This window comes from Sminthopsis crassicaudata, chromosome 2 (genome assembly GCF_048593235.1).
Source record: "Sminthopsis crassicaudata isolate SCR6 chromosome 2, ASM4859323v1, whole genome shotgun sequence".
Classification (NCBI taxonomy): Eukaryota; Metazoa; Chordata; class Mammalia; order Dasyuromorphia; family Dasyuridae; genus Sminthopsis; species Sminthopsis crassicaudata.
The window spans coordinates 274310093-274326713 of NC_133618.1; the positions used below are offsets into that span (position 1 = coordinate 274310093).

The 16621-nt window shown below is 39.6% G+C and overlaps 3 protein-coding genes across 5 annotated transcripts in view; 2 read left to right on the forward strand and 1 right to left on the reverse strand.

Annotated features, from left to right (window-relative positions):
* The first annotated feature begins 81 nt into the window (after positions 1 to 81).
* On the forward strand, positions 82 to 1536 carry HYPK (huntingtin interacting protein K). Its single transcript, XM_074289496.1, has 4 exons — positions 82 to 298; positions 491 to 546; positions 1146 to 1197; positions 1378 to 1536. Exons 1-4 carry the CDS (start codon positions 89 to 91, stop codon positions 1471 to 1473), a joined length of 414 nt encoding a protein of 137 aa, XP_074145597.1. The 5' UTR covers positions 82 to 88; the 3' UTR covers positions 1474 to 1536.
* A 527-nt stretch (positions 1537 to 2063) lies between these two features.
* On the reverse strand, positions 2064 to 11745 carry MFAP1 (microfibril associated protein 1). Of its 2 annotated transcripts, none has more exons than XR_012486409.1 (9): positions 11452 to 11742; positions 8900 to 9119; positions 7701 to 7830; positions 7427 to 7614; positions 6604 to 6712; positions 6150 to 6310; positions 4533 to 4785; positions 2734 to 2852; positions 2064 to 2644 (listed from the first exon to the last, which is right to left on the reverse strand). XR_012486409.1 is itself a non-coding variant. In XM_074289495.1 (9 exons), the coding sequence occupies exons 1-9, from the start codon at positions 11528 to 11530 to the stop codon at positions 2462 to 2464; spliced, it is 1320 nt and encodes a 439-aa protein (XP_074145596.1). In that variant the 5' UTR covers positions 11531 to 11745; the 3' UTR covers positions 2064 to 2461. The 2 variants fall into 2 exon arrangements, 1 of the variants encoding a protein (XP_074145596.1); XM_074289495.1 differs by having other exon boundaries at positions 2734 to 2823; positions 4626 to 4785; positions 11452 to 11745.
* Positions 11746 to 11750: 5 nt separating this feature from the next.
* The window catches only part of WDR76 (WD repeat domain 76), a 40044-nt gene continuing 35173 nt past the window's right edge, over positions 11751 to 16621 (forward strand). Inside the window, exon 1 of one of the 2 annotated variants that reach the window (XM_074289475.1) lies at positions 11751 to 11878. The gene's annotated coding sequence lies outside the window, so the exon portion shown is untranslated. The remainder of the gene's footprint in view (positions 11879 to 16621) is intronic. The other variant, XM_074289477.1, reaches the window with a different exon arrangement.

Here is a 16621-nt window from a genome sequence, read left to right on the forward strand (position 1 = left end):
GGGCAGTGACCACTGGGAGCGCTACAGTCCCAGCTTGGTCCAATATGCGCCCGGAAGGGACGGGTTCTGATCCGGAAGTCGCTGAACGATGGGCCCGGAAGAGGCGGTGCGCGGGAGGCGGCGCGGCGGGGACGAGATGGCGACCGAGGGTGATGTAGAACTGGAACTGGAGACCGAACCGAGTGGCCCGGAACGGCCGCCGGAGAAGCCGCGGAAACATGACAGTGGCGCGGCCGATCTGGAAAGAGTGACTGACTACGCAGAAGAGAAGGAAATCCAGAGCTCCAACCTGGAGACGGTGAGGGAGTCCGGGAGTCGCGGAGGTCTGGAGGGTGCGAGGGGCCTCCAGGCTCGGGACAGGGGGGAGGGGAGGGAAAGGCGGCGGCAGCCTGGAGCCGGGCGTATCCCAAGGGGTCCGGCTCCGAATGTGGCCCTGGAGATTCCGGGACGCGGAGCTGACGCCCTTGCCCCGTGTATATTCCTGTTGTAGGCAATGTCGGTGATTGGAGATCGGCGGTCTCGAGAGCAGAAGGCCAAACAAGAGCGGTAAGCGAGTGCCCCAGCTTTGTGTTTAGCACCGACCCTCCGATGAAGGCTTCCCCCCATCCTTGGTGCAGAAAAATGGGATTGAGCCCGGAGTGACTGGAAGTTGTGGTTATCTTCCATTAAAACATTTATGGAGTACTACCTACATTCACAAACATAAGTGTTGACACTTAAAAGAGCTAATACTTTTACGGTGCTTTGTGTTTGGTAATTCAGTTAATCCTCACAATTATCCTTGTAGTTATGTGCCGTTATCCCCATTTTACATGCGGGGGAACTGAGGCTCAATGGTTTAGTGATCCACAGTCAGTCCTTGTCTGAGGCCTGATTTGAATTCAGGCTTTCACCCGTTTGATATGACTCTTGTTTCACTCCATCCTATAATTGGGTTCCCTTTGATCCTGCCCTTGGCATCCTTACCTCTCTTCAAGACTCACCTTAAGTGCTCACCTCGAGGTAAGAGATCTTTCCTTATCCTCAGAGTTGTCAATGCCCTACTTCCCCCAACTACTCTGTTAAGATTCTCAATTTCTTTGTCCCTAGTGCCCTGCCCTCAATAAATCCTTCCTGAACGAATATGTTCACAAATAACTTTGCAGGGAGAAGGAACTGGCAAAAGTTACAATCAAGAAGGAAGATCTTGAACTAATAGTAAGTATTGGCCTGGAGTTGGCTGGTAAGAGTTCCAAAGCCAAGTATAAAATTGACAGTAATGATTTTAAGGGTGAGAGGGGCTATGCAATATAACACATCTTTTGCCTAATAGTCTGATTTTAGTTTTTGCTATGGACTGGAACGGAGCCTTTGTGATAATTCTTCCTTTTTCTGCAGATGACCGAGATGGAAATCTCACGGGCAGCAGCAGAACGGAGTTTACGGGAACACATGGGCAATGTAGTAGAAGCTCTTATTACACTTACCAACTAACCTTTGAATGGCCACACATTGATGGACTTATTTATTGGAATAAAGGTTTTGCTCCCCCACCTACCTTTGTAGTATTTCATTGATGGGGATCTGCAATGAATTTCTGGTTGTTGTGTCCCTTTATATCATTCCTGTAACAAGTGTCTTCTCTCTATAGTTTGCCACCAACTCATAGTTACATAAGTTGTAATGCAGTTTAAAAATTGAATACATAGGCTACTTTTATAAAAGACTTTAGTGAAAACTCAATTTAAATATTTACTAGCCACTTTAGACTTGAAGGGGATTAAATCTTGAGGCGGTGTAATTAAGGGAGGATAAAGGTACCTATAGTATTCCCACTAGAAATTTCAGAGACTGAAGATTGGAAAGTTGGATAGTTTTCTCTGAAACTTAAATGTAGGGAGGCCAGAGTTTGGGACAAAGAAAAAAAAGGGGGGGGTGTCTTGAACTGTCCTTGTAAAGAACATTTATAAAGTTGGGGAATTTAAACTCTTTATGCCATAAGGTTTGTGGGGAGACTATATATTAGATTGTTAAATCACATTTATAGTAGATGAAATAACATTCAAGTCCAGAGAAACATACTAAGTTAGCAAAGTGTCAAAACCAGGGTTTTTTTTTAATAAGTTTAAGTTCCCTATTAGTATTTCTTTCAACTCTAAGGAGATAGGTAGTATTACTTCTTTGTAATCCATGGTTCCAATTTGAGACTTTGAGACTTAGAATGCAGAGTTTACATGAGAAGTGATGAAACCAAGTCACCACCAAGCCCAGGCTTAGACTCATAACTGGATGTTGTTTTTCAGCATTAAAAAAATTCCTCTTCCAGTCCCTTGCTTTAGGGTCCCTTTGGAATCATAAAAAAGGGTGCTAGGCTTAAAAAGTGCCAGAAAAGAGATTCTGCATGAGCAATTGTGAAAAATAAAAAAACACCAAAAACAGACTTTCCCATGTGTCCACAGTCAGGGAAGTAAGTGGTTGAATCCTAAGTAGTTTTCCTCTTCTTGGCAGATGGCCTTTCAAATACATCTCGTACCCCAGCTGCTTTTTGTTTGAAGAACTTGGTGTTTTGGGCACTCTCTTGACCCCAAGCTGAATCAAAGGAAGTGGTATCTTGATCCACAAGATGAGTATATTTGGTTCTGCCTGACCGTCCAAAGTTCTTGACCTGAGGGGAGAGAAAACAACATTAAATGCAGAAACTACACTCCAGCCCTTAATATATTGAGCTCTCTACCACTTATGTCTCTCCTATACCTGCATAACTTTGGGAAGAATAGTCTTATTGAAATGATCTTCCAGGGTGGGAGCACTGAAATCTCTCTTGTATACTTCTTCATCTTCATCCTGAAGGCGAGAAAAGGCCCACATTAGGTCTGTAGTCAGACAACACATTCCACTTAATAGTAAAACATTAAACACTAAATACATTTTAATAAGTATCATTATGGAAGGACAAAGAGGTTAGTGATATTCTTAAAAGAGCTTACAAATTAACTTTATAGGGACATGAAACAAAATAAATGAGGTAACATCTAAACAGGTGATGCAGATTACAGATGTTTTTGGAAATTAAAAGAGAAAAGGAAAGATCACAGTGGGGTAGATTTAGTCTTAAGGGGAGTTTGGTAGAAGACCTGATATTTGGGTCAAGTACCCAAACAAATGGAAGTTTTCTTAGCACTTCTTTCTCTTTCCTGGTGAATATCTTTATTAAAGGTTCTAAGTAAGAGCAATAGCTGAAAAATTCTGGATTGTATTATAAATATAAGCAACTACCCTCAGCACCTCGGCCACTAGTTAATGCAGGTCTGGAGTCAGGAGGACTCATCCTGAGTTCTAATTCAGCCTCTACTTGCTGTATGAGGGGCAAGTCACTTAACTGCCTAAGTTTCCTCATCTGTAAAGTGAACTGGAGATTGAAATGGCAAACCGCTCCAGCAGTTTTGCCAAAAAAAAAAAACCCACCTTATATGGATCATGTATTGAATATGACTCCAACCACTGAACAACCTCAATAGTCAAATTTTCACAGATTCCAAGAACTCCCAACTATTCCTCAATCATTTCCCCAAAAACTAATCAGCTTGACCAGTTCTTTGGAGTCACTTTTTGTCTATATTGAAAAGCAATAAGTAAGAATGTATAGGAAAGACTTGCCTTTCATAACAGTATCAATACTTTCTAACTTATTTAGCCCTGGCCTATTAGTCGAAAATTTGAGAATAGAAGTCAGTAATTATTTTTATACCTCATAAAAAATGGTCTATGATCTCCTGGCTCTAATTATGGCAAAACCCCAATGGCTAGAAAAATGACAATAAAGCAATGTAGACTCAAATGCTGAAACTGATTTTGGAAGGGGAACAAACTAACTTTCACTGAAACTACTTCACTTGGTTTGAATAATGATTGGAGAGGGTAAGTTTTGGTACAAATGGGACTGTATAGGCTGTTGGAACACAAAATTCAAAGCTCTATTGTTCCATATTACCCTTTTAGAAAGCAATTTCTAAATTATATCTTATATGATCTGAATACTGCCATTCCCTGTTTGGTTAGACCTGCTTCAGAAATGTGGCCATCGATAAAATGCCATCTGACAAAGAGTCAACTCATTTGCTGATATGATTTTTGTCCTTTACAAAGGGGAAAATGGTACTATGTCCCATAAAATCCATCCTTTTCTTTTTAATCTCAGAACTATTTCTTGATAGTTAAGAATGAAAGAAAATGGATCTCTGCCATTCAAAAACTGTTTTAGCCAGTTAATTTGTTCATGAAATTAAAACAATCTATTGGCATGAGGTAAATCATTTTGATTTGATGGAAAAGCAAGTTTGTTCTAATTAATTCTTTTAGGGCAGCTAGATGGCATAATGGCTAGAGTACCAGCCCTGAAGTCAGGAGAACCTGAGTTCAAATCTGGTCTCAGACACCTAACACTTCCTAGCTGTGATCTCAGCCAAAAAAAAAAAAAAAAAAATTAATTGTCAATCTAATTAGTAGTTCTTTCTGGTCTTTAGGAATAGTCTGGCACTATAATGCCATATAGCAAGAGTTTCTTTCTCTATTGAGTATTAAATTTTGGAAGCAACCTCTTGGCCTCTCTGTTTCATCCTATTTCCTCCTGTTCTCTTCTTACTTACCATAAAGAAAGCACCCCGATGATAGTACTTCTGCAAGAACTTGTATTTGCCCTTAACAGCTTTGTTTGTGATAACTTTGCCATTTGCTCGGAGTTCAGCTCGTCTTTCCTCTTCTGTTAGGTTTCGCATACGTTCAATCTCTGCTTTCTCCTTCTCGATCCTAATCAAGGCAGAAAATTATCAGTGCTGGTCCAGTATACTTTAACCTTTAGAATATGAAATCTCTATCTACTCTTTTCCTCCAAGAAAGTCAGTCAACACCTAGTCCCTACCTTTGGTGAGCCAAGTTCCAAACTCAGATTTAGAAAATATTTATATGTCATAACAATTAGGCTATTATGGAAAGAAATGCTTAAAAAAAGCACTTGGAATTATGTCCATCTGTAACACATTCCCTAGGATATAATGGTTTCCAGTGTTTTAAAATCAGTCTACTCTATTTATTAATTTATTTACAATATGTATTCTTCTTGTTCCTGAAAGTTTTAGAACATTTTATGAGAATTTGGTGACATCCTATAAAATGATTGTGGAGGTCTCAATATCACAAAGCTAGTAGTTCAGGAATCAGTCCTTAAACTTTATTATCACTCCATGAGTTGCTAAAATAATGGATCTCAATACTTAGACTTTAGTCTTCCCCCCCCCCCCTTGAGGCAGTTGGGGTTAAGTGACTTGCCCAGGGTCACACAGCTAGGAAATGTTAAGTATCAGATCAGATTTGAAATCAGGTCCTCCTGACTTCAGGGTTGGTGCTCAATCCACTATACCACCTAGCTGCCCAATACTTAAGACTCTGTAAGGGCCCCTGATGGGCTATGGAGTTATTGGCAAGGAGCCTTCATTCCATAAATTAAGCAAACATTTTTTGCAGACATTATAGGCAATTGGGGTTAAATGACTTGCCCAGGAAGTATTGTCTGAGACCAGATTTCAACTCAGGTCCTCCTGAATTCAGGGCTGGTGCTCTATCCACTGCACCACCTAGCTACCCCTAAAGACATTTTCAAAAACAGCCTTATTGAATTCATAGTAACTTTGGGAGAAGAGGAAGTGATTTATTTATTTTTTTAATGTTAAAAAGGTATCTCCTTACACAAAAGGTTACGAATAACTGCTCTAGAACAGAGTTAATGTGGGGTTTGTTATTTTGGCTTAAAAAAATTTTCTGATAACTATTTTAATATAATTGATTTACCATGTAATCCTATATCTTTTATTTTACACATTTAAAAACTTCCTGAGAAGGGATCCACAGGATTCCTAGATTGCCAAAAAGTTCTGTGACACAAAAAAATTTAGGACCCCTTACTGTAGAATGACTTAGAAACATAAAGGATATAGTTAGATATTCAATGCCCTCATTACATGGTTTGCTCGTCTTCTCTGACTAATGTTCCTACAGTAAAGGTACACAAGAATAGGTCTTGGACAAAATGTGTAGCAACTGTTCTGTTGCCAACAGGACATTAAGACCATAAGCCACTGTCCCACATCAAAATGGAAGCCCATCCTGTTACTCACGCTTCTCGATCTTCTCTGTCCCGTTTGATTCGTTTTAGCTCCCGAACTTTCCATGCCTCATATTCTTCCTCATCATTCTCGTCATCTGTATTGAGTGCATCTAGGGCAGCCAAGGAACGTTTGTTTTCCTCTAGTTCCTTCTTTGTCTCCTCTTCCACGATCTACATAGATGAACCAGTCAGTCCACTGTTCACAATTGATGAGGTAGTCTTCATGGGAAAACCCTAATTGTCCAGCCCTCTACCCAATGCTTCTCTCTCTTTTTTAAAATTTAAGGTTTTTTTGAGAGGTAATTGGGATTAAGTAATTTGCCCATAGTCACACAACTAGTAAATGTTAAGTGTCTGAGGCTGATTTGAATTCAGGTCTTCCTGATTCCAGGGCTGGTACTCTATCCATTGCCCCATATAGCTGCCCCATACCCAATGCTTCTCCAAAGACCCTATGTTGGCACCTTGAGAGTATACTTGCGCCTCTCCTCAGCCAGACGTTTTGCCTCCTGCTCCAACTCTTTCTGCTTCAGTGCTTCTGCTTCACGCTCTTGAACTGTTACCCGGTCCTTCCTACAGCAACAAGATCTTATTAATACCCTAAAACTTCTATGTATCAGCAGGCAGCTATTCTGAACATATCCCATCCTATCAAAGCCAAGGAATCCAAGCATACCTTCCCTGCTGGAAGCAACACAGTCACTGTGGGCCCTTGGAGAAGCAGTGCTTTATTGATCTTAGGGTGTTCAATGTTTAGCTCAAGCAACTAGTAAATTGCTGGTCCTCAAGGAGTAGACACTCATTTAGTAGTTAAGCTGAAGAAATTATGAATTAGGATACTTGGATTTCTACTTAAATTTTGTCCACTAATGGTAAGAAACTATGGATAACCCAACTTTTCTCCAAACCTTCACAAAGATGAAAGTGAGGTGACTTTAGATGCAGGAATCCTTCTAAAACTTTCCTCATTCATCCTAATGTTTCTGAGCTTGTGGTGAGTATATGTTTTGGCCTGTTGCTCCTCTAAGTCAGAGAATGAGGCTTCAAAAGGTCTGGCACAGAAGACTAGTCCTTCGTCTCCTGTTGTCCAAACCTGGAGAGTTTTGTACTTAATTACTTTCTTTCCTTTTTTTTTTTTTTTCCTGAGGCAATTGGGGTTAAGTGACTTGCCCAGGATCACACAGCCAGGGAGTGTGAAGTGTCTGAGGCCAGAGTTGAACTCAGGTCCTCCTGACTTCAGGGCTGGTATTCTATCCACTGTGCCACTTAGCTGCCTCTTGTACTTACTTTCGAATGAAGACTGGCTTGAGACGGGGTTCCATTTCATCTTCACTGTCGGTATATTCTTCATACTCAGACTCTGATTCTGATTCCTCACCAGAATGTCCTTCATCTTCTACTTCCATGACTTCCATTTCTTCATTTTTCCTTTCTTGTGCTCTCTGACGCATCATGCCACGCCGCCACTCAATTTCCTGTCAGGACCAAACCAAGTGGTCACCAATGTGGCCTTCACCTGCCCGAGATACCTTCTATTTCCCTAACCATGCCCTTCCTTTACCTCATCATCAATTTCTTCTTCTTCTTCCTCACTACTGTCCTCTCGCTCCATTCGTCTTGCATCTCCTTCTACTTCAGAATCACTTTCTCCTACCACTTCAGGCTCTACTATTTTCCGATGCCGGGCCAACCTGCAAAAGAGAATCATATCCTTTAGTACATAATATGTGAATGCCAACAACATTTTAAAGTGGAGACACATATTTGCATTTCACCACCCATTATGTTCCATCCTGATTTTTTAAAAACCAGATATGTGGTTTTCATCAACATAGGAAAAGCATGATGAAGAATTGTACCAGTGAAATATGGCAAATATTCCAAGCCTTAATTGTTTTGGAGAGCTCCCAGGAGCACTGAAAGATTAAATTATTTGCCCAGGGCTACAAAATCAGTGATATGTTTTATTTAAAGAATTTTTCCTTCCTCAACAGCTAGTGTGAACATCATTATCAACACCACTTCCATTATCCAAAAAGTAAACTGAGACATAGACAATATACAAAGCTTTACCCAAGGTTTCAGTGAGAAAATAGGCAATCAAGTTGATCTTAGGATGCACAAGCTTTAGGGGATGAAGCAGTGGCTTTTCAAAAAGCAGCTTGCTAGGTAATATTCCAGAATACATAAAGACCTTCGCTGATAGATTTTGTTGTTATATGTCCTTTATTTGTCCAAATCTAAACAAAAGCAATGTAATTATCTCTAACAATAAACAACAACTACTTTCTTTTTCTTTTTCTTTGTACTTTAGAATTTTACCAATTCCATTTTAAATTTTTATTATTTATTTTATTTAGTACTTTAGAATTTTACCAATTCCATTTTTTAATTTTTATTTTACTTTAGTGAGGCGATTGGGGATAAATGACTTGCCCAGGGTCACACTGCTAGTAAGTATTAAGTATCTGAGTTTTTGAACTCAAGTCCTCCTGACTCCAAGGACAGTGCTCCATCCACTGTGCCATATAGCTGCCCCAACAATAACCTTTAAGGTAGGTGGATAAGTAAATCATCATGATGAGTTCTCCTAATTCTTTAACATTTCTGATACACCTGATTTTTCTTCACTCCATCTTCTAATTAAGCTAATTAGCATCCCAGGACAGGTTGTGTATGTATATGTGTTTAATGAGTTTTTCTAGATCATATAGCACTTGAATGAGTTCAGATAGAGGAGAGCACAGATCTAGCAATTACCTTTCTTCAACATCTTCATTGATGCGGTTTTGTAAACGCCGAAGCCGGGGATCGCTAGGTGAATCCTCTTCCTGTTCCTCAGGCTCTGCTTCTTGTTCCTTGGCTTTCTTAATGAACTGAAATTCTTCATCTTCCTCATCTGAGGACTCCATAGGTGCGTAGTCTGGTCTCTTGCCGGACACATAACGTTTCACCTTCACTTTCTCCATTGAAATCTCCCCTGAACGAGTAAAGTAACTCATTAGATTCCAAAAGACTCTTTGTAAACAATTCTCCAACCCCCCCAGGACTTTTCGTGAATTATTGATTGACTAAGGTCACACTACAACAAGAAAACTATAACACTAATTCTCTTTCTTACTCTCTAGTCAATTCTATTCATTTAATTTATTTATTATTTGTCTGCCAGCACTGTATTAGGTGAGGTAGGGAGAGATACATTTAGTTCATAGGATAGAATTCCAGAAGGAACTCATAACTCAGAAGTTCTTAACCACAGACAGCTTGGAGCAGGTGGGTAGCAAAGTGGATAGAGTACCATCTCTGGAATCAGGAGGAAACTTAACACTTATAGTTGTGTGAACCTAAGCAACTCATTTAACATGATGCTTTGCCAAGAACAAAAACAAACACAATATGGATTTATTGATATGGATATATGAAGTTTTAACAGCTTATACAACTACTTCTATGCATAAAGAACATGTCTGTGAATTTTGTAAAGAATTGGCTCCTAATAGGACAGAGTGGAGGCTGGAAAATGTATTAGGAAGCTCCTGAATAGGCTAAGCAGGAACCATGGAAAGTCTGTACTGTACAATAGTAATGGCCAAAAAAAAAAAAAGGTAGAAGGAATATAGAGATGGAATTAACATGCCTTGGTCTCTGATTGGCTATGAGAGGCTAAAAAAGTGTCAATGATAATATTGTGGTTTTGAACATGGGTAAATGGTGGTGATATTGAAATAATTAAGTTAGCTAGAGTAAGAGATTTAGGGAGAATAAGTTTGTTTTCAAATCTGTCGATCTGAAGCACAAATATTTTATTGACAGAAAGAGATGTGTTTAGAGCGCAGAGCTGAAAACTTGGGTATTATATGTGTACAGGTAATAATGAATGAGATTGTTAGGTGAGAGACTGTAGAGAGAACAGAAGAGTGCTCAAAACAGTTGGTGGAGGAGATAAGGAATTAGTAAAAGAATCAGAGAAGTAGTGATGTTTCTGATGATAAGGGGAAGAAAGAATTATACAGGAGGGGACTAGCTAACTAGTAATGAATGTTGCAGAGTACTTAAGGAAACTGTCATTTGATTTGGGGATTAGGAGTGGTCTTTGAGAGCATACTTTTGACAGGATGTAAGGATGTGGAAATATTAGGTGAAAGCAAGAGTACCGCATTTCTAACTTGCTGCTAAACTTTCTACCAGATCCTCAAACACAGTATGTCTAAAACTCAGGCGCACCCCTGACTTAAAAGTCTTCCCTCTTCTTTGCTCATACCTCAAGTCAGTAGCCAGGTCTTCATAATTCTTCCTTCCTCAATATCTTTGGAATTCATCCCTTCCTTTCCATTGCCACAACCCTAGTTCAAGCTTCTATCTGGACTGCCACAATTGTTTAATCGGCTTGCTTGCCTTTAGTTTCTGACTGTTCCAAATACATTTACACACGGATTAGAATATCACTTTTCTCTCAATATCCTAGACCAATGGTCCTCAAACTTTTTAAATAGGAGCCAGTTCACTGTCCCTCAGACTGTGGGAGGGCCGGACGATAGTAAAAACAAAACCTCACAGTTTCCGCCCCTCAGTCCCAATTAAAATGTCACCTTCTACAAGAAGCCTTTCCTAACCCCTAATTCCGGTGCCTTTCCTATTTATCCTACACATGGACCGCCTGGTGTTTATTTGTTTGCAAGTTCTCCTGCTTTAGACCTAAGCTTCCCGAGGGCAGGGACAGCTTGGGTCACTTTTTGTATTCCCGTGGCTTAGCCGTGTGTCTGGCATGTAACAGGGGGTTAATAAACGTTCATTCACTTGCTGACAAGATCACAGCAGGAGTGTTAATTCCGCCTCTCTCCTGCTGCCTCCTCTGACCACCTCACAGCAGAGCAGTCTCCTCTTCTTCCCCCTGCTACATTCAGACTTCGCTGTCCTTATGACACTTCTCTAGTACCGTAGTGCGATGCCCTCTCCCGCCCCCTCCCCGCCCCAGCGAGGCTCGCGTTTCCCCTGGGTAGCATCCTCTCCTAAGTGTGCGCGCTGCCCGGCTCTTTCATAAGCAACCCCTTGCGGAGAGGACCCGGACTTGGATCGGGGGGTGGGAGGCTGGGAGGAGAGTTGGCAGCATGAGTGCCGGGGGCTCAGGAGGAAATGGAGGATGAGAAGCGGTTACGGGGGGTTTCGAGGACGCTCTGAGGGAAAGCTGAGGGACCACTTCTGGGCTTAGCGTGCAAGGGGGCTGACGGGGGGGTCCTGGGATACCGGAGGGCTGGGGAAGAGAGGGGCGCTGCCTGTCGGAAAATCCAGCGGGGACGGGTTGGGCCCCTTACCTTTCTCATTGCGAACTGGGACGGCCCCAGCCGTGGAATGAATGGGGGGCTGCTTCATGAGGGCGCTGGGGACCGACATGATGGCAACAGCGGCAGCGGAGGCTGCAGTACCCGAATCAGAGGAGCAAAACAGTCAGCGCAGAAACAGAAACGACCTCTTCTTCACTCCTCCGGAAGTAGCAACGAGTTCAAGAGGAGAGGAATCGGATGTACATGGTAGAGCCCCCGACTGGTGGATTCTGGGATCGTGGATGACTTAAGGGGACGGCCCTGGGAGGGGAGTCACGCGCTGCTTGTGCGCAGGCGTCAGATCACGTGACCCTCAGATCGGGGCGGTGCCTGAGACTGTGGGCGGGAAATTCGCTTTTTCCCGAGGACCCCCAGTCTTTTCTCTGGTGAGTTCGGACGAAGGGAGCGGAAATCTGAGGTGAGACTTTGTTGTCTGAAAGAAGGGCGTTGGTGAGGAGCGTATAGTAGTTTCTCGTTGTTCTGTAGGATACGCTTTTACGCAGCGGAAGGGGAAGGCAGGGGCTTGGCCGAGGTCTTGCTTGTGAGGAGATGACGGGACCTGAGCCCCGGCTCCACGACCTGCTTTCGATATCATAGGATTTATTTATTTAAAGCTGAGGAGTAAGAAGCCTTTAGGAGATAGTCGAGTTTCCCTGAAAGTTGCGTGGGAGCAGCGGCCGGCAACTCTTGGGTTTAACCGGTCTGAATGTGGTAAAACTTCAAGATTCCCGTGCACTACGGCCTCTTTCTACATTTCCACTTGTCCCCTTGCTCAGGACAAGCCTTTCTATTCCCAGCAGGGGGTCCCCAAGCGTTAGGGACTGGCGGGCTCTATCTCGTGACTTGAGCAAGGGGAGGGAGACTAGGCCCCAGAGGCCTCCTCTGGCCGATCTTCTTGAAGTCTATTTCTTCACTCTGTTTTATTGGAATCAATTTAGACAGGACTTACAGACCTTCTCTGAGGGGGGTGGGGAGAGACACACTCAGAGCTGCTGCAGAAAAATGAAGGGAAATGTAACCTTCTGGAACCTAAGAGGAAGAGCATCTATAAGGATGAAGTCAATAACAGTGAGGTAGCAGCCACTTTTTTTTTTTTAATGGATTGTATGGTTTGAAATAAATTTAGCTGTGGGAAAGGACCTGGGTGTGAGGAGCAATAGCTTTAAGGGTGCAGGAGGGAGAATTTTAAAATGGGAGATAGTTTTAAACTAATCCAAATCTCCATCTTCCGTTGTAAAGACTGTTGACTACAGATTTTGATCCTTTGTTGATATTCAGCCAAGCTGATCTTGTGGTTCCTGTGGTTATCTTTGTGACCTAAGGCACACTTTTAGGCCCACACGGGTGCATTATACCCTCTCTGGGTTGTCCTTCTTGTTCGTTCTGAGGAAGAGTAGAGAAGGACGTTTTTCCCATTTCAGAAATTGCTCTCAGCTGCATTTCAAAATTGTGGCTAAATCAGAAGATAGAGGCGACATATCCTCCGTGATTCTCCCCTACAGTGCCCATCTTACAAGTTATTTCTTGTTTGTTTTTTTACACTTAATGCCTTTCACTTAACATTTATGGTTCTCTAGACTCTTGACTATCTGGCTTACTGCTCCAATGCCTCCGAAACTACTGTTTTTAAAGGTGATTCTTAGATGCTTTTTAAAAAAGTTTTTTTTATTGTAATTTTTAACCTTTTAACAAAACATGGAATTTTATCAGTATAATATTATTATAAAGTTATTAACAGCATTACACATATTTCATCTTATTTTTAAATTAACAAACATTAAGTAAAATGAGCATTTCCACATGCATTCTGAAACAGGAGAGAATTGTACATTAAATTAAGAATTTCTATTGTGTAGAACTTGCCTTTCCCCTCTAAAATATTTAACATATTAAACATGTAACTTTTCAGGCTCTCCTGTTTGTCAGCGATTCCTTTTAGCCTTCCTTTTATTTCTAGAGAGAACTTTATCTTCCTCCTCTCTTTCACTTTGAGTGTACCGGGAAGCTGAGGACTTCCACAAGAAAGCTATTTGAAGAGAATCCCAAAACTTAAACCTCTCACTTGATAATTCCAGACCCAATTTCTAGGGTCTGTTAATCATTAAAGACTCTGGAAAGGAGAACGAAGACTGCTCCTTTAGTAGAAATTCTGATCTGGACTTTTACTTAACTTCTTAGAAGAAGCTAACTACTTAATGAACTGGAGACATTCTAAGGAATCTGTAAATTGGGTAATCTCTATTTGTTGGGGAAGCCTGAGGTAAACTGAGACTCTTTGGTTATCCTAGTTTAATGGATTACTTACCTATAAACAAATCTTTGTGAGGGGAATATATGGTTTCTTATAAAATCATTAACTAAGGTAGATTGAAGGTTATACTGTAACATATGTAAAATGTATGGGATTGCCTGTCATCTAGGGGAGGGAGGGAAAAATTTGGAAAAATGAATATAAGGGATAATGTTATAAAAAAATTACTCATGCATATATATTGTCATTAAAAATTATAATTATAAAATTAAAAAAATTTAAATTAAAAAAAATTAAGGTAGATTGAGATTTAATTTATTTAGGGAATTAAATAGGGTAAACAGTTGTAAAACTGACCTTCATAAAATTCAGGCCAAATTTAACAAGTTCATGTTACTTCTATGCATTATTCTTGTGGTTATGACTATATAACTCATGTCAATCTCTGTGTAAAAAAAAAATAACTTGTAAGATGGGCAATGTAGGGGAGGGAATCAAGGAGAATATGAGGTAAAAGGATTAATGGAAGATTTAAAAAAATTAATATTTGTATACAATGGGAAAACGCTAGAGCTAAAAATTATTAAACATCTTCTGTTTTCAGTTTGTCAAAAACATACCATGTTTTATCATCATCAGTTTTTCCTCAAAACTGAAGCTGGAGTCCAGTCTGGAGATGTTCACTTTTTGAAAGTTTCTAAGAATAAATATTTCTATTCTTCATTTGAGTTATCTCTGAGTATTTGTAAATTGGATTTGCCATACCACACAACTTTTTTATATAATATACATTTTAACAAAGTGGAAGTCAAACATTAATAAAAGATGATTTCTCTCTTAATGGATTTGAAATTTATGCACTTACTATTTTAAAAAATATAGCAGTAGTTATAAATTGTGAATGAAATTGGCAAAAGCAAAACATTTGTTATGTTCATATTTTTTGTATTCTAAATATTTATCATTTAATGGGATCATAATCTGTTATATGACTATATGGCAATGTAATTAGCCATTTTTCCAGTTGTTAGGAGTAGAAGTTTGTACAGCTATGTTTTTGGTGTGGTGGAAAGATTCAGATTGTAGTTAGGTGAAACCTGGTTCAGTTCATGATTCTGATACTTGTGTGTGGACTAGAGAGAAAAGGTAAAGAATTTACAGCAATGTGTGAATTCTTTTTCTGTATTTTATTTTCATTATTTCTGTATTTCCCCTATGACCTGTATAATATATGTGCAAGCTCACATGTACTTGAGCCTTGGCCATTTATTTCTGAAGCCTGAACGCCTGATTTTCTGTTTCCTAGAAATCAGGTGATTTCCGGGAAACACTTCCATTCCAATCTCTTCGGATAGCAACAATCAATTAGATGCCTCCCTCTCCCCTTCTGAATGCTCTCTTACTTGTGATTTAATCTCTGGTATAAAAGCTATGTATTTTTACTACTTCTTTAGCCCTCCTACCTCAAGCTTTCTCTTTCCCTTATCTCGTGATAGCCTGACTCATCCTCCAGAGGCATAATAAACGACCTTTCTCCTTTCTATTTTGAGTGATCTCTAAGTAATTTTGGGTAAGGGTCCTCTGTTTGTGCCTTTGTCCCTTAATCTTTCTTAGTCTCCCTTTCCTCATCTGTAACATGAAATAAATCATGAAGTTTTTACCTGATAGTTTTTTTTTCCCAAGATTAAATGAGAATGTGCATATAGTTTTTTTTAAACTAAAAAGTACTACATAAATATTAGTTGCTGTCATTTTTTCCCCTTGATGTCTGTAGGATGATGTTATAGCAGAAATATGGAGATGAAAGAACCTAATCAATTTTATGACTTTTATTGTATATTGTCATCTCTTTTCAAACAGTTGTTCCTATCCCACACATAGATTCTTCTTTGCATGTAGCTCTGCCATATTGAATTAAATTTTTTTGTTTTAAATCACTAAAATTCCCTCCAGGAGTTCCCTCTTCCCTTCTCATACAATAAATACATTTTAGACAAAAAAGGGGAAAAAAAATCAGTAAAACCAATCACTTGATTGAAAAAGTCTGAAATATATACAGTGGTACTTGCGAACCTTCTACCTCTGCAAAAGGGTGAGTTATCTTCTATTGGGTCTTTTTTTGGAACAATGTTTGTTGTTTGTAATTTTGGAACATGCAGTTCTGATTTTTGAGGGTTTTTTTTGTCCTTTCTCTTTTGTCTATTATTTTATTGACTCTGCTTATTTCTCCTTGCATTATTTTACATATCAGAGCAATCTTTCCGTGTTTCTCTACAGTTATTGGAGTTATAATTTCTTTACTGCTCAGTAATATCACATTATTCATATTTCACAATTTGTTTAGTTATTTTCCAATTTGTTTTCAATTCTTTGCTTTTACAACAAGTGATATAATTTTTTTAGTGTTTATAGGAACTTTTTTCCTATCCACCTCTTTGGGATATAAGCCTAGATATAAATTTAAGTGGAATCCCTGGGTCAAAAAGTGAAGACATTTTAGTGACAGTTTTGCATGATTCCAAATTGCTTTCCAAAAGGATTATATCGTTAAATAGATCCACTAATTAGGCATTAGTGTTTTTTAATTCTCACATCTCTGACATTGACTATTCCTATTTGTTTTCTTCTTTCCCAGTTTGCAAGGTGTGAGTAAAATAAAACTCCTGGATTTTAACTTACATTTCTTTTATTATTCATGATTTGAATAATTCTTTTATGTAGTTCTTAATAGCTTGCAATTTTTTTTTTTTTTTGAGATTTTTGTTTATATCCGTTGACATTTATCTGTTGGAAATTGCTTTTGGTCATAGTATCTATTAATTGTTTACATATCGTGTATACTCAACCCTTATTAGATAAATTTGATAAAAAATATTTTTTTCCCACATCACTACTTTCCTCCCTATCCTA